Consider the following 24,210-nt stretch of genomic DNA (forward strand, 5'->3'; position numbering starts at 1 on the left):
TGGCAGCTACCTCGGCCAGAGGATAAGCCTGGCCATCCAAAAAGGTAACGCTGCCAGCCTTCTGGGCACCATAACGCATGAAGGTGACCTGGGGAGCATTTTTTATTTATAAGTTTACTTTAAGATTTATTAGGCATAGTTTAGTTTTAATGTTTAATTTATTTTATCGTTAGTTTATTTTATTTGTTAAATAAAAAAATAGTCATACGTTTCTATTAAGTTGACTAGATTATAGTTATTTGTTATACAAGGGTGCAAAGTTGTATTTTACCCGCGAGTGAGGAATTGAAACACTAGCATGCGAAAGGATTCTATAGTTGAACCACGAGCGAAGCGAGTGCTTCTAAAATAGAATCCTGAGCGTAGCGAGTGTTTTAACACACGAGAAGTATAATTCATTTGCACCCGTGTGTAACACAAAACTTTACCCCTCACTATAGCGAGGAAAGTTCAACATCCACAGGCGTTAGATCATCTTCATCAACTGGAATCACTCATTTTTTTACGATATTATTATCTCTGGAAATTCTGTACTTTTACGTGAGAAGTTTTTAAGTAAAATTTTTGTTGACAATGTTGACATTTCTGACGTATGAAATGTCAATGATGCGTTTTGAAATTGCATCGACTTAACTTGTGCGTTCAGAATTATATTTAACATAATTATTAAAAAACAAACGTTTATTATGGAATTTTAAGCATTCATTAAATAAAGCTAAATCTGGTATTTTTTATTAAATTCTCAAACCATTTATTTAATGATAATTAATATCGAACGAACCATTATTATGAGCGTTTTACGTTTTGTTATCTGTCAAGCTAATTAAACACGCTCCATCCAAGGTCAAATTACTTTCCCCACTAGTGGATAAAATGCGTTTTTCCCCGCTTGTTTTAAAGGATAAAAGACGGCTTTCCGAGCTAGTGAGAGGAAAACATATTAAATAAAGCGTTTTGTATCTCTAACATATTATATATTATTAATAGAGCAATAAGAATAAAGTATACTTACAAGTGAACTCTACACTTATGTAATAAAATACATTTTAGAAAATCATCATTAAGTAATCCATGTTTGTCATCAGCATAGTAGTAAGGAAGCGGGTTGTATTAAGTTCTCACATTGTGTTTATGGCCTCGTAAGTCCAAGCGTACTTGTGCAAGTACAAGCACAGAATAAATAATACGACTACCGTACAGAAAGGAAACTTCCTACAAAACCGAAGTTTTACAGCGGTTCAGGGTCGAATTATGCTGTCCCTTTCTAATATATGGCACTATCCCTTTCGACTATTTAGGGTTGACAAAATTCAAGTCATTATCTTATCTGTGGTCGTGCACGCAGGGACGTCAAGTTGAGACAATCCTAATAATTGCTCGGAGCAATGCTGAGCCGAACGGAGCCGAGTTTGCACGAAGCGAGGAGTTTCGCACCCCTGGTACAAGTACAACTCGAGTTTTGAAATTTTTTTGAAATTTTCCAAATTCAAATATTTAATAAAATAATAATATTTGTATTACGAGGATAAGGAATTAGGGCGGTTTGCACTAAGCAACCAACGAACTGGTCAACGTTAAATATCCCATAGAGTACAGTCACTTGCAATAGTATGTTACTTTTCTAAGGCCTCAATAATATGTGACACGCTCTTATGGCTCTACAAATAAGATCGTGTCAGATATTTCTGCGGTCTTCATTATGTTACATATATTGTTGCAGGTGACTACTGCCAAATTTCTCAACTCATATAAAAAAATTCTAACAACTACGATGATATGGAAAATGTTGAAATACGGTTTCGACGTTCGAGCAATGGACACTTTCTAAAATGTCGGTCACAAAAAACTTTTTTTTTACCTATACCATAATATCTGCTCTATGTCAAAGAGTAATAAGTAATAATATTATCATACAGAACGGCCACGCCCCGCCCCGCCCCGATTCGAATTACCTCTCCCCGCGACAGCTGATTGACGACCTTTTGCCGACCGCTCAGTACTGTTTTTAAGCAACTTACTCACACAATGACGCATGCCGCGTGTACAGACGTGCCGTTCACACATAGAAACGCAAGTGATTTTATATGTATAGCGTGTCCGCCCTGTGTCTATGTTACACAAATATAAGTTTATACCTAAGATCTTCAGAAGGCAGGACGAAACCGGCACAACGACAATCGCGCAATAAAAAAACCTTCTAAACGCTCTCGCCTGTACGATCTTTGTATATCATAATTTTAAGACGGCACTTACGTATAATACTCATCATCAATAGTAGCGGATGAAACAATCCCAAGCGCCAAAAGTATCTGTCACCCTGGATCATTTTTCCAAATAAAGATATATCTCTAAAAGGTACAATTCGCGTTCAAAAGTTAACGGAACATAGACCGTATGTCGTCGCAATAACGTGTACGAATGGGCAGTTATTTCCGTCTACTATAATATACAGTCCATATGCTATCAGTCACATGAGTGAACCTTACGACCCGCAGACATATCGGATGGATATCGGCTGCTCTCCGACCCTAGTGTTTGCGACGGACAAACACGACCCTACAGGTCGAAAGTCAGGTTTATTGCTGATATAAAGGGTTGATTTGATACTTAAAGAAATAAGACAGGAAAATCGACTATGTATACTCAGTGATATAATAAATATAGGTATAGCATACCCTAAAGGGGCCCACTGACTATCAGTCCACCGGACGATATCTGTCTGTCAGTTGTTCGGAACTGTCAAATTTTTGTTCTGACTGACAGGCCGATATCGTCCGGCGGACTGATAGTCAGTGGGCCCCTCACAACAAGCTAAAAATGCTTCTTACGTCACGGCAGCACACACTCAAAATCGCCAAGACGAGCAAAGCGAACGCAAGGGCACTACCTACCTTTTCTCGAAGCGCTTCGTCTCTTTGAGGGTGGCGTACCTCAAAAGGAAAAAACGAAACCCTTATAGGATCACTAGTGCGTCTGTCACAGCCTATTTTATCCGAAACTACTGGACCAATTAAGTTGAAATTTGGTACATATTATGTAAGTTTGTGTTGTGACCCACAGACGGACATGTAACGTAAACAAATTAATTTTAAACATGGGGGCCACTTTAGGGGGGTAAATGAGAAAATTAAAATATAATGTATTTTAAACTATCGTGTTACATATCAAATGAAAGATGTGCAGTCAAGCGTGAGTCGTACTTAATTACTTAGTTTTTGATCCGACCCCTACGAATTTTTTAAAGATATTTAACTCACGTTTCACATAAAAAAATACACTGTAAAAATTGTTCAGTGTACGGACTTACTCATATTAGTAGATTGTGTCACAAGGGAGCAAAATGACATATTTACGGCGAGGGCGCACATTGAATCCTGAACGAACATGAACGAAGCGAAGGATTGTATAATTGAATCCTGAGCGTAGCGAGAAGCGTAGAGGATTCAAGTGTTAACGCCCAAGGTGAAAATGTTTTTTCTACCATGTGACACATACTGTTTTTTACATCACCTATGAGGAAATTGTTATGTTCCAAAATTTTATATAACCTAAAAAAATTGTATACTTACAAAAAAGAAAAAAAAATCATGTCCTAGAACAGAAAAGTGCCACTTTGATCCCTCCTAGCGGGGAAGAAAAAGCCCTTTTTCGAATAGGTGATGTGAAAATTATCATTGAGTATACTGACCAAGTGTCTAGTCATCAATAGTATCGTATGAAATGTGCCAACAGTATCTGCCATCCTCGATTACTTTTCCAATTGACATAATCTCGAGAGCCATTTAAACGGCCACCGGAGTTCCAAGTCATATTGAAAATTCACCAGTTACGACGTGCTACCCATTCTAAATTATTTTTAACATAGAGTTCAAGTCTCACCCAAGTCATTTTTCCACTTTTAAATTTATTCTGAGCTTAATAGCATCGTTCGCAGATCTTTAAAAAATATATTTTTGTTAAGCTATCAGTGAATGATACAGTCGAAGGCAAACATATCGATCCAGACAAATGGCTCAAAAATATGTGAACACGACTTTATTGTCTAAGCCGTAAGAGCGTACACGTATTTTTGAACCTGGGAATGTATATATATTTATGCCCTTGACTGTATATACTTTTGACGCAGTCTGACACGCTACTGTTGATGCTGACTGTCCTGTCCATATCTAGCCGGATAACTTTGACCTCCAATATCTACTGATATCTGATAGATAACGGCTGCCCGTTTGAGAGGAACAAACACGATCCTAGAGGCCGTTCGGGCAAAAGTCACTTTGTTTCCTAGTATACAGGATTGACGGATGGATTGTACAGTTGCCATCAGGTATTTCGAGGCGGCCATGGTGCTCACAAATATCTGAACACGCCACTGAAATAAACACCCAAGCAACATTAATTATTATTAAGACTTTATTTCGGACATCAATGATCCATAAATGATTGGTTAGTTACAATAGTACTTATCACTATGTTAGTATTGACAACACAATTTATATTCGGCCCGCCGTTTCGCTCGTCTAAGACATTTTCACTATTGGGTAGTGTTTAAGCTCCAACTTCCCGCTTACCGCCCAAAGCAGAACCAACCCTCCCCAAGTGTCTTAATAAGCGAAGCCGGCGGGCCGAAGACCCGACGGCGAAGCGTCACACGAGAGGGGGAAGTTGGAGCTTAAACACGACCCAATAGTGAAAATGTCTTAGGCAAGCTAAACGGCGGGCCGAAGGCCGAAGGCCGTAGGCCCGACGTGAACTTGTCAAGACATTTTTTACTATTGGGTCGTGTTTAAGCTCCAACTTCCCGCTTACCGCTCAAAGCAGAACCAACCCTCCCCAAGTGTCTTAATAAGAAAAGCCGGCGGGCGGGCGGGAAGCGTCCCTTACGATTTCCCAAGCACGCGAGGCCGAAGGCCGAGCTGCGGGTATGAAGTGCTCGCATGCGGATCTTTTCTTTCTACCAAAAGTACAACTTCATTACTTTTTCCCTTTGGAAAACAAAACTACTGCACCAACAACAACCACAACTACACATCAACAACAGCACCAACAACAAATACACACCAACAACAACAGCACAAACAACTGCACAAACATATATTATGGAGTACTGTTCTCATCTCTGGTCTGGCGCTCCACAATACCAGCTCCTTCCCCTTGACTCCATCCAACGTCGGGCAGTTCGTATTGTCGGCAATCCCGAACTTACTGACGGCTTAGAACCTCTTAGTCTTCGGAAAGACGTTGGCTCTCTTTGCATGTTCTACTGTCTGTACAATGGGGAATGTTCCGAAGAACTTTTTGATCTGGTGCCATCGTCTCGTTTCTATCACCGCACCTCCCGCCAAAGGAGCAAAGCTCATCCTCACTTCTTAGACACATGGCACACCATGAATAAGCGGGCATCCCGCTCGTTTCTTCCCAGAACGTGCAGAATGTGGAATGAGTTGCCTCCTGAGGTATTTCCTTTGTGCTACGACATGGGATTCTTCAAGAAGCGGGTATTTAGGGTTCTCAAGGGTCGGCAATGCTTAAGTGGCTCCTGTGATGTTGCTTACGTCCATGGGCGACGATGACTGCTTCCCATCAGGCGGCTCGTCTGCTCGTTTGCTGACTATCACATAAAAAAAATATATATTGAAGTATATACATTATTTACATTAAAAAATTGCATACCAGTCACTTATCCATCCGGTAGAATGGGACATGCATTGAGGCCCAATACTTACAGAAGGGATTATCAAGCCTCTCTCGAATTTCGGTTAGAAAACTGTTGGAGCTGTTACTCAGTAGGTGCATCTGAGATGCTGTGCCTTTCCTCATAATGGCGTAGAAATCATCAATTCGTGCCTCCGCAAACATCCCAGATGCACTGCAAAACCGCGCCAGCCCCAACAGCATTCTATACCCATTATTAAATTGGACGCGCAGGGCGCCGTAAGTTCGCTTCGTATATTTGATCCACGGCTGCACGTATATTAATTACGTATATTAATACATATATTTATTTATCCATTTAACAATAATACGAGGAAATAAACTGGTCGTATTAAGCATGATATGTGAACCATATTACACTTAATACGACCATAAATGGTAGCAAATAGGTATGATATGATACAGTTATACTCAAATCAACAATACACTGTATAACAAGTACTCCGTCGCTGGTGGCTGCTAGATGGCAAGTGGTCGATCCCGCCTTGTGCTTGCCCTTTTATGACGTTGGGTTTGACAGCTCCGGATGTACGTCACGCGCAGATATTTTTGAGCAGCTCGACCGCTCCGATATATCTGATACTGTACATCGACAAAAAAATAAAGCAAGAAAATCAGTCCATGTATAGACAAATTAATCAAATGGTGTATTAAAACTGAGTCGGATAAATTAAAGAAGAATAATCTATTTTTATTGCATTTTTGTAGAGGTTTGGTTATTTACTTCACGACCGTTATCGTCTGGAATAATTTGAAAATAATGCGCGATATTTTTCCAAACATTCTACCCATATTAAATGTACGATAGAATCCAACTAACTATGAAAGCACGTGTAACTTTTTTAGCATCAGCCTGATGTTATTTGCATCTGTCTGTATTTATTCTTTGTGTTATTGAGGTGTGCATATTTGCTCGTATTTGTAAAGAGAAGTAAACGACGGTAGTTACTATTAAAGAGCCTTATTGCAACTAAATAAGTTCTACCAACGGTCTGCTTTGTGTGTTGCTATTAGTATAATAAACGTTGTCAATTTTGCACACATACCTAATGCACGAAAATGCCGTTAGGTACAATATTTTGTATGATATTTGTCAAATATGTTAACATTCGTTATCGTTATCGCATAGTGCAGTCAGCAGCAGAAGTTGATAAGCGGGCGAGGTGTTCAAAATGATCTTGAGGCGACTTTATTGTTAAGAAAATAAGAGCGTGTCAAGGTAATTTTGAACACCTCGCCCGCTTAGCAACCTGCTGCTGACTACGACACGTCTCCGCCAATACGGTATTCTCAAATTAGCATAAAGTAATTCCCAAAACACGAAAAACGAGTGCACTTGCTGCCTTACGTACGAGTATGTGAAAAATAAATCGGTCTATCGGAGCGTTCGGCGTGTAGACTGATATGGATTTGCGTGAGGTACATTGAGGCCACTCGCATACCCTTGCATTTACTTAACATGAACGCGGCGTCGCATGCTACACTGGAGCGTACGCTCAGTTTGCACACTTAGCCGAGAACCACGGAACGCACGCTCCGGTCTGGCACGCTGACCGCCATTGTTTTTACCAAGTCTTGTTTTGTTTTTCAGTGGATTTTAAATTTATTGTCAGGTTGCTCTAATCCTAACTTCCTACGGAGCGAAAACCACGATCCATTTGGCACGAGGGCTGCTGAACGCGCGCTCTGAGCGTGCACGATCGAAGCAGACGCCGATTACATTCCTTTTAACCAATGTAAGGCGGTCGGATTTAGATTCGAGCTTGGAGCGTGCGTTTTATGGCCGAGGCTTTAGAATGCCAGACACAAATACCTAATTATTTCCTACCCAAACCACAATGTATCCATCTAACACGTGTCGTTATAATTCCAGAACAAGCAGCCGTACTTCCCGATCTTCGGCGAGCAGCACCCGCGGCCGCCGCGCTCGCGGCCCAAGGACGCGCTCGGCACCGTGCGCGCCTGCGCCGCCTGCCACCACCACCTGCTGCAGCAGTGGAGCGGCTACCAGGTTAGTACATGACAGATATATTTCTCTTATGATATAGGAGGCAAGGCAAGACTGTGTGAGGCAGGAAGTTTCTGAAGAAACGCACAAAGCTGAAAGTTACAGAATTACAAATCACATTGTTCACGGTTGGCGCGTAACGGCTCAAGTACCGCGGTTGCAGTCGCAAATGCCTATAGCTACAGCGCAAAGCGGTGCCGAACCGTAACGGCCCGGCCACGACATTGCGCGACCGGCGACGGCGGCGGCAACCATAGGTGGGAACGAAAGTTCCGATCGCTGTGTCTCGCTCCAACCTATCGCCGCCGCGCGATGTCGTGGCCGGGCCGTAATACGTTGTTGGCTTGCTATGGTTGTTTACTTTGTTTGACATCCGCGTACCCCAGCTATAATCGACGCAGCGCTGGTTGGTTGATGCTCATTATTGCTACCTGATTGATATGCACCCCTAATACTGCGTATTGTATATATACTCTACCCACAAGTAGAAAGGATAGTTCACAGAAATGTAAAATTAAATTGACTTTTTGGCATCTAAAGACCTTGTTTCAATATAATTTAGATGTCGGTGAGTAATATGTCCGCAAAATTTATAATTCATATTGCATCATACGCATATGATAACTACCTGTTTGTAGAATATCTGTCCTATTAATAATTGTTACATTATCATGTTTATTATTTGATTAACTAATCGCTTGTTAATCTGTAACTTTCCTTTCAAAACATTAATATCATAACTATATTATACAATATAATAATTATGATCAATGATCACTTGTAAAAATGATTTCTTAGTATTTATTCAGTGAAATGACACACCACTATTTCGGTGGCGTTATTTATTTTTGATAAAATGTTTCGTCATACAAGGCTGTTATCATACAGGTGTTAATTGGAACATAATCCGCTTTTATTAATCGCGCACTGATAAAGAGTTCTCTTCATTTCACACCCAAAAATTCAGTAATCAGTACTTTACGATTCGGATTAAATTAGACCTTACCAGTTCTAACTTACGCTACTATTTATACTGAATTATTATACTATTTCACGGGGCTTTAAAACTAAATTAACCAGATTAGTTGCAGTTTCGACCTTATGCCACCGTATTAAGACTGAATTAGGGACTCATTAGCCATGTGACTTGTGTCTTTTTGAGCCGATTTACGTTTGCATTAGCAATCTATATTGATCTTAATGTCATACAGATTAGATTTCATTTTTAATCGACACGCAAAAATCTCAATAGAATTGTATATGGAACGGACTGGGTGCTAGTCACGTATCTAACTAATGAGCTTCTTACATCACTACTATATCTGTATATATAACGAAATAGGCGTAATGTCACCCCGGGTCACCCCGTACCACAATTATTAACTTTAAATTTATACCGGCAAGGTATATTTTCGTATGTATCATGTTATTAATAGTTTATCTAAGAGTCGTCTGGGGTCGATTTGTGTAAGGGCAGGATCAGTGTTAACTGTCCCGATACTGTTTATTAATGTTTGAACTTTGATAACAGGTTATCGACTTTATATCTACGCATATAAGACTTCAAGTTGAATGGGAGGGCTTAATTAGCTTGTTTTTGTTTGTTTTTAAATTGTGTCGGGCAATAAGGTCGATTATTATTATTATTATTCATATTATTTATAGAAAAGTGCGTATTGGAAAACGTGTTATCATGGGATTCATGGACCCTTTCATCTACTACAGATGATCTGGGGGCACGGTAGTGCTACCGCCATGACACTATCTACCTTTTCTCGAAGCGTTTCGTCGTTTTTTTGAACCCTCATAACTTGGGTTTGGATTATACCAGATGAACAAAATTATCGAGAAACGATGTAAATAGTGGACCGATTAAGTATAAAAAATTTCAATTGCATAGCTCTTATACTTTAGATTTTATTTATATCTAAAAAACCCCGATTTTGTCACTCACTCACTGATGATCATCGAAAACCTTAGGGTACTTCGTGAAGTCCTAGGTAGCTGAAATTTGGTATGTAAGATAGTATTAGTACGCCAACAACAAAAAAATTCAAAAACTTCAAATTTTTAACTCCTATGGGGGTGAAAAGGGGGGTGGAATTTTGTATGGGGAATCAATAACCGCTGAACCGATTTAGTTGAAAATTGGTATGTAGACAGTTTTTGTTATGGGGAAAGATAAATAATAGTTTGTTAGGCGGGAAAATGGGGTTGAAGTTTGTATGGAGGAATCAGTAAAAAGCAGATTCTAAAAAACCGGCCAAGTGCGAGTCTGACTCGCGCACTAAGGGTTCCGTACCATTACACAAAAAAACGGCATAAAATCACGTTTGTTGTATGAACTTAAATATGTTTATGAAATTAAATGTTTTTTTTTCTTTATATTTTAGTTGATTGAATGAAAGGTAAATTGCGGTTTACGATTTATGACGTATTAAAAAAAACTACTTACTAGATCTCGTTCAAACCAATTTTCGGTGGAAGTTTGCATGGTAATGTACATCATATATGTTTTTTAGTCTTATTCTCTTATTTTAGAAGTTACAGGGAGGGGGGGGGGGGGGGTTACACATTTTACCACTTTGGAAGTGTCTCGCGCAAACTATTTAGTTTAGAAAAAAATGATATTAGAAACCTCAATATCATTTTTGAAGACCTATCCATAGATACCCCACACGGGTTTGATGAAAAATTTTTTTAAAGTTTCAGTCCTAAGTATGGGGAGCTCTCAAAATTTATTGATTTTTTTTTTCTATTTTTGTGTGAAAATTTTAATGCGGTTCACAGAATACATCTACTTACCAAGTTTCAACAGTATAGTTCTTATAGTTTTGGAAAAAAGTGGCTGTGACATACGGACGGACAGACAGACAGACAGACATGACGAATCTATAAGGGTTCCGTTTTTTGCCATTTGGCTACGGAACCCTAAAAAGATGCCCCCAGATACGTATTTCAGTTTTTTTAATAGTAAATCACCCCCAACTCTTGAGATTAGGGGATGGAAGATTGTCATTAAGCAACTTACAAAAAGAAGTGAAATCCCACCAAAAACATTTTCATGTACAATTTTGCGAAGACGAAACAAACCATAAGGGTCGCACTGTCAAAAAGTTATCAGGTCTCTTGTAGAGCCAAGTTTCTAACTCTACAAGTCCTAACTTCACAAACTCTACACCTTAGCCGAAATATGTGGCTTGGCCGTTTCGTTACTACAAGAGCTATTATATAATAAAAAATAATGGATAGTGAATACATTTTTCACCTTATGCCCATGTGATGGTAGCGAAACGGCCAAGTCACATATTTTGACTAAGTTTGTGAAGTTAGGGCTTGTGGAGTTAGAAGCTTAGCTCTACAAGAGAGAGAGAGAGAGAGAGAGAGAGAGAGAGAGAGAGAGATTTATTATTCCAAAATTATATATACAATTTATACAGTTTCCTGCAAAACTGTTGTTCACAGCAGCCTGCAGGTAAGATAGTTAAAACTTAATAGATTTGATAACTTTTTGACAATGCGAGCCTTATGGTTTTTTTCGTTTTGGCAACATTTTACATGAAATTTGGTGGGATATATTTAAAGTGTAAACACCGGAGAAACTCAAAACTAAAACATTAAAAGTTAACTTGGTCATAAATAGTTCTTATTCGCTAATATTGTTTTGTTTTTTTTTTTGAAAGAGGAACACACCTTTTAAACGGGTTTAGTTTGGCTTTTGTTGCAGCCTATATTAAATATGAACTAAGCTTATAAAATGTGAATCTTACTGCGTTTAATTAAACTATATAAATGCTACCAAAAATCTGCATTACATGTAATGTCATTTCTGTTTAACTATGTCTTTAGGTATGTGCTTACTGTTAGTATTTAATACTTTGCATAGGTATTTAGATTATTTATTTATCTTTATGGGATCAATAAGAGTAAACGCGCGGGCAACGCACGATAAAAATATACATGAAATACTCATCCACCTCTACTTATACTCAATAGTAAAATGACAAGTCGGTATATCGAAAAATGGCGCCAGCTGAAGTACATACTGTAAACTGTCAATGTTTGAGTTCTCGTCTCTATAATAGACGTCGCTTTTCGGAATTTAACCCCTATTGCAATAAAATAAGGTAAAAATAACTAGTAGAAGCATGTTTATGTCCTATCTGGTTTTATGCATAGATCCTATCTATGTATAAAACATTTGAATAATATTACTGATTCATAAAGAATAAATTATGTTGATACCATATAATAAGGCATTTAAATACCGAATGGCGTTGAAATACGGGAATTAAGATACAATTTTATGGTAAAACGATTGAATATGTCTATTTCTTATTACTTACTAATATATTTATACGCGAGGTTAAGCATTATAATTTTAATATGAACGAGTAACCAAAACAGTTTTGTATATCAAATAGAATCTCTACGGGTCCTGGTTGTCGTATAAATTTAGTAACTTAACCTACTAAACAAAAATACCGGGAACGCCCCTGCTATAAGAGTTGCTAATGAATCGATAAAAACTCAAAAGTGTCACGCCTACACATTACCACACATTCGATAATTCAAAATCTAAATAACTCAAAACCCAAATAAACGCGCAGATAACATCAACGCGTTGTTTGCTTCACCATTAACGGCGTCTGACCTACAAAATTTACGTCTTATTCAACAATTCAATAGGGTAGTTAACACATGTTGAATTTTATAACTAGATAGATAGATAGAAAATGAGCGATTTATCACAATAAATTGGAAACTTAAAAGATACATGGGAATAATAAAAACATACAAGACCTGTTTCGAAAAAACATTTTTTTTTTAATTTTCAAATAGGAAAATAATAACGATACCATTCGATTCCTTGCATTTTATTAAAAAAATATATATTGTATAGCTACAATATACATAAACGCAACATTTTACCGACAAAATCGCAATTTCCTTGTTTTCCATACATCGAAACGGCTTTTAAGCAGTGACACAGTGACGTCACGATGTGTTGCAATTTTGTTAGAGCGTTTCGTCAGTAAAGTGCGGGTGCCAGACTGACAATCATTTGTGATTTTTGTATTGCTTTAAGACAATGGGTCCCAGACAGACATTTGATCCTCAAAACAAACCTGATCGACTGATATCATTAAAAAAAAGTCAACTACCCAATTAAATAAAAATCTAATATAAAGATCATCAAGTCCTGCTTACATCTAGCTGCCACATAGCGAAAGAAGCTAAAACGTTTTCGTTACGATTGCGCGCGAGTTTCAGAATAAGGCGCCTGTGAGTGCGCAGCGCACAGTCGCCTGCGCAGATGAAGTTGACGCACGCGTCGCCGTTTGAACGTTCGAGCCGAGTAAGTGATCCGTATATCGCTATTTAAAAATGGCCATAAACAGTCAACTATTGAGTACGAATCCTTAAAAAAATCGAATTTATTTGACAGTATTTTTTGCGGGAGTTTATTTCAAGTGTTATTATTTTTCTTTAATTTTGTCTCGATATAAAAACCTTTTAATTCATGCAATTTCTCCGATTGATTGTTTTTTTATTTTACTCAATGGCAAGTCACTTTTGGCCCTCACATAGCGCGTGTATGGTGATATCGCAATCGCTATCACTGATAACGATAAACGAATCAACTCAGTGTCACCAAAATATTTAATGAGTGATCATGTGCAGTGTCAATAATGTGGTACAACGGGAAATTCATGGTACCGATTCTCAGTGAGGTATAGTGTAGTGTATATGGTGTAAGTGTTGTTGTGTGTGTAATGTGGTTCTAATTTTGAGGCAGGTTGGGAAAAGGAATGGAGAGGTGATGTGCGGGAAACAGGACAAAAGTTGTGATGGAAAGGTACTTGTTTTATAATGTTAATATGGTTAATGTGGAGAAGAACGGCATGTAAAATGTTTGGTTGGGAAGACCGTCATAGGGCAAGAACTCTTGGACAGGTGGCAACAACACAAGTGACAGTGCCTGTAAGTTCGTTTAATCCACAGACCACGTATTCTATAGACATAGCATAGTCCCGCTACCCCCTCTGCCACGCATACTCGATAAATTTTCGAATTTCGAATCACGCCACCAATCCTACTTCAGTCGGCGGACCACATGTCTTTGAACGGACCTACTCGGGACTCGCTCACCTGGTCTCCCGCACCCCTGTATTTATGGCAGCATCGGTTTCATGAAATATTTTTTTTTCTCAAGCACTAACAACATGACGTTCGTGCTAGAAAAATCTCTATATTGATGCTTACTAAACCCATACGAGCCTTTTCAGGCCGCGTGAGTGTATTCAGGTGGGCCCTGTGACGCAAACGCCACTATTGTTTCTACACCGTCTGTCCCAATGTTTACCTACGTAGTAGTACCAAAGAGTTATTGATCATGGAAGACGTGTAAAGACTAAGAAAATATCGTGCTTTCGTGTTTGACAGCCGAACTGATGGCGCTTTATGTTTTGTGCTAACTGAATGAGGGCTACCGCGTGAAATTTCTCCGCTAGGGGCGCTAGTGTAGATGGAGGTCTTTCAAAATGGCAAATGCATAGAAGTTTTGGGGGTTTCAAACTTTTTTATCGAGAATTTTCACTCTATTCATAATAGGGGTAAAGCTTTGTCCATCTTTGATTAATCATGGTAAACAATGTCCTATTAGCTCAATAAATGTTAGTGGTTTAAAAAAAGTGCCAACTAAAATATATGCAAAATTAAACAGGTTGAAAAAAAATGGCTAATTTAGACTTTAAAATACCTTTGTGTATATGAGAATGTATAGATTTTATAAAAAATAAGCATAGCAGAATTTTGAGATCTGTTTTTCTGGACCTACATCTACAGTGGCGCCAACTGGTGAGCACAAAAACGGTAGCTCTCATTGTCAAACATCAACTTTTGACTACCAGAGTTACGGTGTATAGCGCCACTTATCGCCGCTCCACAAGTAAAGGTCCCTTTTGGCGGTCGGCTTACGCTATTAAACGACTCTCTAATACTAATCTGGTGCTACGCGACGTAAGCGCTAACCGCCATAAGGTACCTTTACCCATGGAACGTCACATAGGCACCTATGTTCTTAGTTAGACTGTACAAGTGTACATCTCTTTCACGTTCAATAATAACTCTTTGGCAGTACCATCTTCCATATTTAACGGAGACATGATAACAATAGTTAGATGTATACAGTTGATTTAATACAAAAAATTGGAGTAAAATCAAAATCAACTGTATACATCTTACCTGACCTCCAAGTTACGGGCTCTGGGAACATAAATAAGGCTTGTTACCCACGTGGAGTTGAGTAATATTTTGTTTACTAATATAGGACAGAATGGGCACAACTGGCACGAGAACATTAGATAAAACTATGGTTTTGGTCTGTCTTTCTTGACCAAACGAGAACGTAACGGGAAGTGGCGAGGAGACAAGAAGAAGAGGAGACTTGATAGTAGTATAAATACGATTATAATCGTTTTAGAGGTTTTAAGCTCGATAACGACTGGTTGCGTTCTAAAAGTAAGAGTTAGTACACAGTAATCATTGAACGGCATTATAAATGATAAGAAATGAAGAAATACTAGATGGTATCGTTAAATTTGACGTAATATGAGTGAAGCTATTCAGATTTACAAACTGTGAGATTAATACGCGATAACATTACAATTAGTCTGATTAATACAATAATTGAGATAAAGGCATTATAGCTAGCAAAATGCCGGATGACGCGGTCCAAAATACAACATTCGAATTTGTTATATTATCAATTTTGAATGTTATTGTTTTTACTTCAAGTACTGTGTTCTTAGAACATTTTTATAAAGATATCTAACAATATAATCATTCGCATATCATCCTTGTAATTTTCCGTCACAAATTAATAGATTGCAATGAAATAACTCTTCTGCAACACAGTCGATGGTCGGTTATATAATCCGACCAACCATTGATGTCACTAAAATTAGGCGTTCCTATAATATTTGAAGGGTTCAATCGATTTCTTCAGAATCCTATCATCATCCTGACGTGATGAGAAAGGGACCAACAGTAAAGTAACCCTTTATGGATTCAACTGGTTCATAGATAAATTATTTACTAGTAGATTACGCATTAACCACTCGTGTCTCCCTAATTATTAGGAAAATTTAAAGGCGAAAATACAATACAACAATAGTGCAATAAAAATATATGATTATACCAATATAACCTCAGCCCGAGTGCATTGTCCGTCGAAGTATCCCCATATAGTAGATTGTACAACAAGGGCATAAAGCGATCCATTTTTATCCGAGGTAATATATTCGTTCGAGCGCAGCGACGACCAATATAGTCGGGGATAAAAATGGCCAGTTATGCCTGAGTTATATACTCTACTTTTCACTTCGATTGTGAGTAAAATATACAAAAATATCCAATATTGTAGGTTATTATACCGTATTTATTCAAGGCTAAAGAAAATTGTACTCGGGCCAGTCGGAGCGCGGGGCACGCCGGTCGGGAGCGCGCCGGCAGGGCTGGCAGTTTGTATGCTAGATTTTGGACTATAGCTGTCAATAAGAGTCGTAATAGATGATTTTACTTTATGCTCTAGAACAAAATAAGCAACTTTATGTCGTCTACGCACGACTTAAAGTCGAACTTTACGAGCATGAGAACTGAAAAATGTCTTTGATGACAATAAACATTAAATATTGAACATGATTACAATACGTCTCCGGTTCAAGCTATCGCGAGTCAAAGGTCCGAGCCATATTTTTATTATTCGCTGCGTGCTCAGATCATGGGTATATTCCATGTCGCAATGTGATAACTCTTGATCAATTGGGTGGCGTGATAATTTGTCAAAAAGAATAAAAGTTATCCAAAAATCATTTTATATACCAGTTTTATTAAGTGACCGTACTTAATAGGGTAGTAGACAATTTTTAGGGTTTCGTACCCAAAGGGTAAAAACGGGACCCTATTACTAAGACTCCGCTGTCCGTCTGTCTGTCCGTCTGTCACCAGGCTGTATCTCATGAACCGTGATAGCTAGACAGTTGAAATTTTCACAGATGGTGTATTTCTGTTGCCGCTATAACAACAAATACTAAAAAAACAGAATAAAATGAATATTTAAGAGGGGCTCCCATACAACAAACGTGATTTTTTTGCCGTTTTTGCGTAATTGTACGGAACCCTTCGTGCGCGAGTCCGACTCGCACTTGGCCGGTTTTATTTTTTATTAATGATATCAGTCGATCAGGTTTGTTTTGAGGATCAAATGTCTGTATGGGACCCATTGTCTTAAATTAAAGCAATACAAATATCACAAATTATAGTCAAAATCTGGCGATCGCACTTTAAATGACGAAACGCACCTAACAAAGTGACAATATGTACATCTTGACATCACGATGTAACGTCGCTATGGTATGGAAAACAAGGAAATTGCGATTTTGTCGGTGAAATATTGCGTTTATGTACCTATACTGTTACCAAACAATTTTTTTTTATAAAATGTAAGGAATAGAATGGTGCCATTTTTTTTTCTTTTTAGAAGTTAAAAAAAAATTAAAACTGCAGTGTTAAAATTATAGTCTCTAGAGACAATTAACTTTGTAACAGAATTTATGGCTAGACTATAGGTGCGTGTTGTGAGCCCTACAAATTATCTCAAAACACCGGTCAAATACACAAAATATTTCTTGTAACGGACGTCATAAAGGTCAAGTTAGCTCAAATCTACAATCATCTAGCTAAGTAGTTACTACCCGTGCGGGCGTGCGTAATGCGTACATTTGCGATTTCGTTCATTTTGCCGATGCCCTCATGATCTTTAAATTCAAATGTTATCGCCATGTTTTATATAAACAATGACCAATTCATGTGTAATCATATGTTTAACTGGATCAAACCGGATGAACGACAAATCACATTCAAATCATTTTAACTTTAGGCATTCATAAATCTTAGCAGTTCTGTTAAATCACATTTAGAAACGCGTCTATCGCGAATTTATTTTGTTACCTTTATTTACCGACGTTAAATAAAGGTAACAAAATAAATTCGCGATAGACCCGTTTCTAAATGTGATTTAATATGTGTTTAAACCGCGAAAGTTTTAAATGTTATAGTTCTGTTAAATTTTCTTTTTCTTAGAAACAAAAAAAAAACAAATGCCAAAATGACAGATAAAAATCGAAAACCGATCATCAACGGTTTGTTATAGTTTGACACACGTTTATGAATAACGCCACTAATCAACATCAAATTCGACAAAAATAATATCCTGCTCAACAAACTGCACAAAAATCTCTCGTAAACACAATGTGTCAAATATTGCTGTGCTTCGTTGGGCAAGATATTACTGCAAGAGTCAGTACAAACCAGTCACAGGACTACAGGATTCTTAACTTTCTATTTTGACTTGATCTAATACACAACTTTGGGGACAAATCAAATTTTGTTATTAAATATTTTGATTCGTGTTTTTTAAGTAGTCACACTACTATATAAATTATAAACTGAAATAGATGTCATATATTAAAGAAAAAGTGATTCGTAATTCCGTAAGGAATTCGTATAGGAGGTGCAAGCGTGTACTGCTTGCCCTTAGAGTTGGTCAAAGACGCCTAGTCTTAGTAAGATGGCATATGATCGAGAAATTAGCTCCATGCATGAATTTATTTTTATTTTTGGATTCATAATTTATATCGTTGGAACACCGGAAATGATAAAAATACTTTTGTAAACCTTAACATTATTTTATTAAAAAATATTTAAAACTAGCTGTGCCCGCGGCTTCGCCTGCGTGGAAATCGGTCTGTGTCAGTAAGCGGCTAATTCACCCCTAATTTATCTCCCTGTCCCCTGGAGACGGAACTTTTTTTTTTTTTTTTTTTTTATACCACGTCGGTGGCAATCAAGCATACGGCCCGCCTGATGGTAAGCAGTTACCGTAGCCTATGAACGCCTGCAACACCAGAGATATTGCACGCGCGTTGCCGACCCTTTAAAAACCTGTACACTCCTTTTTTGAAGAACCCCATACTGTAGCCCCTCGGGAAAACCTCGGCAGGGAGCTCATTCCACAGCCGAAGCGTACGCGGGAGGAAATTCCTCTTAAACCGCACAGTACGCGACCATTTAGGTGCTAGGGTGTGAGGATGAACACCCTGCCGATGGCGAGCGGTGCGGTGATAGAAAGCGGCCGTTGGCATCATGTCAAACAATTCTTCAGAGCACAGCCCATTGTACAAGCGGTAGAACACACACAAGGAGGCGAAGTCTCTCCTTAGACTTAAAGGTTCGATACCGCTTGTGAGTTTGGGATCGTCGACGATTCGTACAGCGCGCCTTTGGACTGAGTCGAAGGGTCCAAGCTGGCATCCAGGTGCTCCTGCCCAAAGGTGACAGCAGTACTCCATATGGGGTCTGACTTGCGATTTATATAGCAGCAGTCTTTGCCCCGGAGTAAAGTATCGCCGTGCTTTATTGAGCACACCGAGTTTTTTGGATGCCAGATCAGCCTTCCCTTCCAGGTGGCTACGGAATTGGACGTCACTGGAGATGTCGACACCGAGGATCCCAATACTCCCTGACATGGTAAGGGCTGTGCCTTCGAACTGTGGGACCACAGTAAATGGGGTTTTCTTAGCGGTAAACGCGCAAACTTGTGTCTTGGTGGGGTTGAATCGCACTAAATTGTCCCGGCCCCACACCGAAACTCTGGATAGAGTGCCCTCAATATCCGACACAAGCTTTTCACGACTCTCTAGCACCACGGAACGAGGGATGTTGGCACGGCCTGCGTAATAGGCATCCCCAGTACTGTCGTCTGCATAGCAATGAATGTCGTCGATAGACAACATGTCATTGATGTGCAGCAAAAACAGCGTTGGGGATAGCACAGAGCCTTGCGGAACGCCAGCGTTAATGTCCATGCTATTGGAGCAGCTTCCGTCTACTACGGCTCGTATGCGTCTGCCAGACAAAAAGCTAGCGATCCATTTGCATAGTCCCTCCGGCAATCCATAAGATGGTAACTTCGACAGGAGACCCCGATGCCAGACCCGATCGAACGCCTTCGCTATATCTAGGCTAACTGCCAATGCCTCACCTTGACTCTCAATGGCCGAAGCCCAGCGGTGAGTGAGATACACTAGAAGATCACCAGTCGAGCGACCGTGGCGAAAACCATACTGCCGGTCGCTGATCAGGTCGTGTTCTTCTAGGTATCTCAGGAGCTTTGCGTTGATTATACGCTCCATGACCTTAGAGAGAAGGGAGGTAATAGCGATAGGCCTGTAATTCGATGGGTCCGATCTGTCGCCCTTTTTAGGCACAGGGTGCACAAGGGCCGTCTTCCACGAAGATGGAACATGCCGTTTGTTGCTAGAGAGTGTGAAGAGACGCGCCAACACGGAACATAACTCAGGAGCACACTGCTTAAGCACAAGTGCTGGAATGCCGTCTGGCCCGCTCGACTTATGAACGTTTAGGGATAGCAACTCCCGCCGAATATCCCTCTGCGTGAATGAGATTTCGGGCATGGAGTATGCACACCGCGGGATGGTGGGCGGCACGGCGCTACCGTCGTCGTTCAAGGTCGAGTTCGAGGCAAAAAGAGTACCAAGAAGATCGGCTTTCTCTTTTGCACTGTGGGCCAGATCACCATCAGCTTTTCGCAGAGGTGGTAAAGACGACTGACAAAAATTTCCCTCGGCAGCTTTGGCGAGCGACCAGAACGCGCGACTCCCAGAGGGATAGCCCGCTAGCTTGTCGCCAATTCTGCCGACGAAATCGTATTTAGCCCTGGCAATGGCTTTTTTACTGGACCTCGAGGCAGCGTTTAAGTCGCGTTTCACATCAGAAACGTTCGGATCCTTATTAGCTACGGCCTTGGTCCAAGCCCTGTAAGCGGCTTGCTTGCGAACTGTAGCCTCTTTACAAGGCCGATTAAACCAAGGTCGTCGCTTTGCTCCCGCTGCTATTACCGTGTTGGGAATGAAACAATCCATTCCCAGCAGTATGGTCTCGGCAACATTGGCTGCGCAGGAGTCAGGATCTTCTGATGTGAAGCAGAGCTGCCTCCATGGGTACGAAGCGTAGAATTCACGCAGTCCGTCCCAATCTGCTGATTTATATTGCCACACGCGTCGCGAGCTAGTTGGCCGTGGTGGATCGGGCCGCGCGCAAGGCGCCTGAGTCCGGACGAGGCAGTGATCGGACGAACCGAGAGGTGCATTCACTGAGATGGAATATCCGTCCGGACGTGTAGTCAGCAGGAGGTCCAGTAAAGAGCTAGTATGATCCTCGATGTCTGGTATTCTCGTGGGAGAATGTACCAGTTGCGAGAATCCATAGGCCAGAGAAAATTCGTGAGCAGACCTCCCCGCGTGGTCGGTGGACCGGGAACCAAGCCACTCAACGTGGTGGGCATTAAAGTCCCCTAAAATCACCAGCTCTGCGGAAGGGTACTGCTCTAGAAGTTTGTCAGTCGTCGATTGCAGGTGCTCGAAGAGCCGGGTTGTCTCCGTGTTTCCGCTATGAGACCTGTACAGGCACGCGTAGACACGAGTGTGGCCGCTGTAGTCCACACGCACCCACAGAACTGACAGGTCCCTGTCTTCAAAGGCATGGAGGCGGCGACAGCAGACCTCCTGCCGGGCATACATGCATACACCAGCGCGTCTCATGAACTTGTGTTCAAGTGTATAGCCGGGATATAGTAGGTATGCAGTGTCCGCCGGGCAGGATATTTGCGTCTCCGTTAGAAATAGGATGGTCGGCTGCGCAGATTCCAGGTGGTAATGGACTGCGCTCAAATTTGAGTGTAATCCCCTGATATTGCAGAAGTCCACTTGTGTGGAAGGGGATGCCGCTGAGAGACCATTTCTTTTTTTACTCTTATTTGCCATGTGTTGTTGTTGTTGAGTGTATAAAGAGGGTTCGGGGCGTTGACGGCTTAAGGGACAAGAGAACAGAACAGATCTGCCAAAGGAATATGTAGGGTAGTGCGGTTCACAGGCACGGCGTACGGAAGGGCCCCCGGTCCCCCCCTGGTGCAGCAGCCGGGTCCACTCCGGTCTCCTTCTCCGGCACGACTACTACATCAAGGATTTTACGCGAGGTTGGTGGTTCAGCCTCCCAGGGCGGAGATTAAGTAATCCCTGGGTTCGGGAACCCTACTGACCTGCGGGCGGCCAGCGGACAGCCGTTTCACCGGGTCTCCCTGATCGCCGCACCTGTACGCCGCGTCCATACAGTCCAAATGCAGTACCGTGAGTTCCGTAGGTCCCCCGTCGTCAACACACCGCACCCTCGTTGAGCTCTGGCAACCTTACTCACCGGCAGGAACACAACACTATGATTAGGGTCTAGTGTTATTTGGCTGCGGTTTTCTGTAAGGTGGAGGTACTTCCCCAGTTGGGCTCTGCTCTAGATCTGGAATGACATTCGCTGTGTTGTGCCCTACCACACAAAGCGAGATGACATTCACAGTGCCCATACCTCTCTTTTGGACGTACTTTAAGGACATACCCGGGTCCGGACGTAGTTTAAGGACATACCCCGGGTACTTAAAGTAAAGTTGACAAATGGATACGCTAGAGGACTGTAGTCCAGATAAAATATTTTACAATTAGGTACCTACCACCAAAGATAGATATAACTCCGTAATAGATGGATACAGTCTAAGGAAAAAACGTGCCTCGAAAATCACGAAAATTTGATTCTCGATCAGGTGTCGCTACTACCTTTTGCCTACTCTCGTAAAGAGGGCGTTAACGGTTTCGTTTGTTATTATTTAACAATTTTAACGCATATCAGTGAAAGAACATGGGTCAAAATAATAAAAATAATTAATGCAAATAAAATAAAAAACATTTATCCATATTTAAATACATTTTATCGTATTTTTATAAATCTTCATTTTTAGTTTTAAAGTGTGTCGATAGATGGCAGTGAATTTAGTGTGGTTACAAAATTTACTATGACAGTACCGCTCTATAATATTACATCCTCTTTGCTACCACTAAATACAATTACACTCCAAAATGTTTTTTTTTTTTTTGCCCTTATTCAAATTTTTGACGTGATTTAAACGGCATAGAGTAGTAGGTGTATATCGAACGATACAGTATCATTTTTGTATTTTTACGTCCTTGATTGTACCTTTCCAAATCGGGTACACTACATATTTCCGAAAAAAAATTATTCCGAATTTTAGAATGTCGAATTTTATCATTCCGATTTTTAAATGCTCGACCCATCAAAATTCCGACTGTCATAATTACGAATGATGAAAATCACGAAGATTTATATTTCCGAAAACCCAAAAAGACGAATTTTGTAAATTCCGAACTACATAATTCAGACTATAACAATTCCGATGGTGGCAAACACCGAATTTAACATTTACGATTTTCAAAATCACGAATTCGGAATTGCCCTTATTCCGAATTAACGTGATTCCTATTTTAAATATCCCAATTTTTAAATTTCCACTTTTTTGGCAACAGTTCGTTTTCTTGGGGGTCGCAGTTCTAACCTAACCTAACCCACTTTTCTGGCAACAGTTCGTTTTCTTGGGGGTCGCAATTCTAACCTAACCTAACCCACTTCTGGCAACAGTTCGTTTTCTTGGGGGTCGCAGTTCTAACCTAACCTAACCCACTTCTAGCAACAGTTCGGGTTCGCAGTTCTGTCTAATTTATTTATGCCAAAAATATTTTATGCCGAATTTAACATGACGCGGCACGACAGGTACCCGTAATAATTACTAAAACGTGAGTCTTCATTTGAATATCACGGACTTCATTTTTCCAATCTTGTAAAATACCGAATTTCTGAATACCGAATTATTTTATTTCCGATCGGACAATGATTTTTCGGAATTTAGGAATTCGGAAAAAAAACATATTTTCGGAGAAGTGTAAAATCGGAACTTTAAGCTTTCTGTCAAGTGACAATCGGATTTAAAGTTTTCGGAAATAGCACATTCGTGATTTTATTCCATCGTGTTTTTAAAAATCGTAATTTTGATATTTCGGACTTATAAATAATCGGGATTATGAAAGTCGTGGTTATAAAAATCGGAAAAACGTATTTCGGAATATTTGGGTGTTCCCATCAAAATCATGTCATCCAAATCGGTCCTCCAGTCAAATCAGTCTAAGCATGACGCCGGCGGCGGGCAGTGTCTGCCCCTTTTTTTTTGTTTTCGGAGTGGGAAATGCAACTGCGTAGCGTCTGCCCCTACGACTTGTTGATAGTCATAGCGAAGCAGACGCTCACGGGGACCTGTAGGCGCTTAAAGCGGAACGGGAAGTTGCTCGGAATGAGGGTGATACGCAGGATGAACACGGCTTCTCCGGCGCCACACTCCGTCAGGATCTGCGCCTACATATGTATTGCGTACGATGTATTTGGGATCACAATCGAGACTCGCGCTGGTTTGCCGTTTCAGCCGAAAGCGAAGCGACCTGTCTGGCTAGAGCGCC

The 24,210-nt window shown here is 40.3% G+C and overlaps 1 protein-coding gene and 1 long non-coding RNA gene across 2 annotated transcripts in view; one reads left to right on the top strand and one right to left on the bottom strand.

Annotated features, from left to right (window-relative positions):
- LOC134751181 (uncharacterized) overlaps positions 1-10,416 on the bottom strand; it is a 456,797-nt gene extending 446,381 nt beyond the window's left edge. The window contains exon 1 of the long non-coding RNA XR_010128611.1: positions 10,155-10,416. This is a non-coding gene — a long non-coding RNA (uncharacterized LOC134751181). The remainder of the gene's footprint in view (positions 1-10,154) is intronic.
- The window catches only part of LOC134751169 (uncharacterized), a 185,907-nt gene that overhangs the window by 83,082 nt on the left and 78,615 nt on the right, over positions 1-24,210 (top strand). Inside the window, exon 7 of the mRNA XM_063686541.1 lies at positions 7,586-7,723. Within this exon, the coding sequence (XP_063542611.1) occupies positions 7,586-7,723 (138 nt within the window). The remainder of the gene's footprint in view (positions 1-7,585; positions 7,724-24,210) is intronic.

The sequence above is a fragment of the Cydia strobilella genome, chromosome 21 (genome assembly GCF_947568885.1).
Source record: "Cydia strobilella chromosome 21, ilCydStro3.1, whole genome shotgun sequence".
Classification (NCBI taxonomy): domain Eukaryota; kingdom Metazoa; phylum Arthropoda; class Insecta; order Lepidoptera; family Tortricidae; genus Cydia; species Cydia strobilella.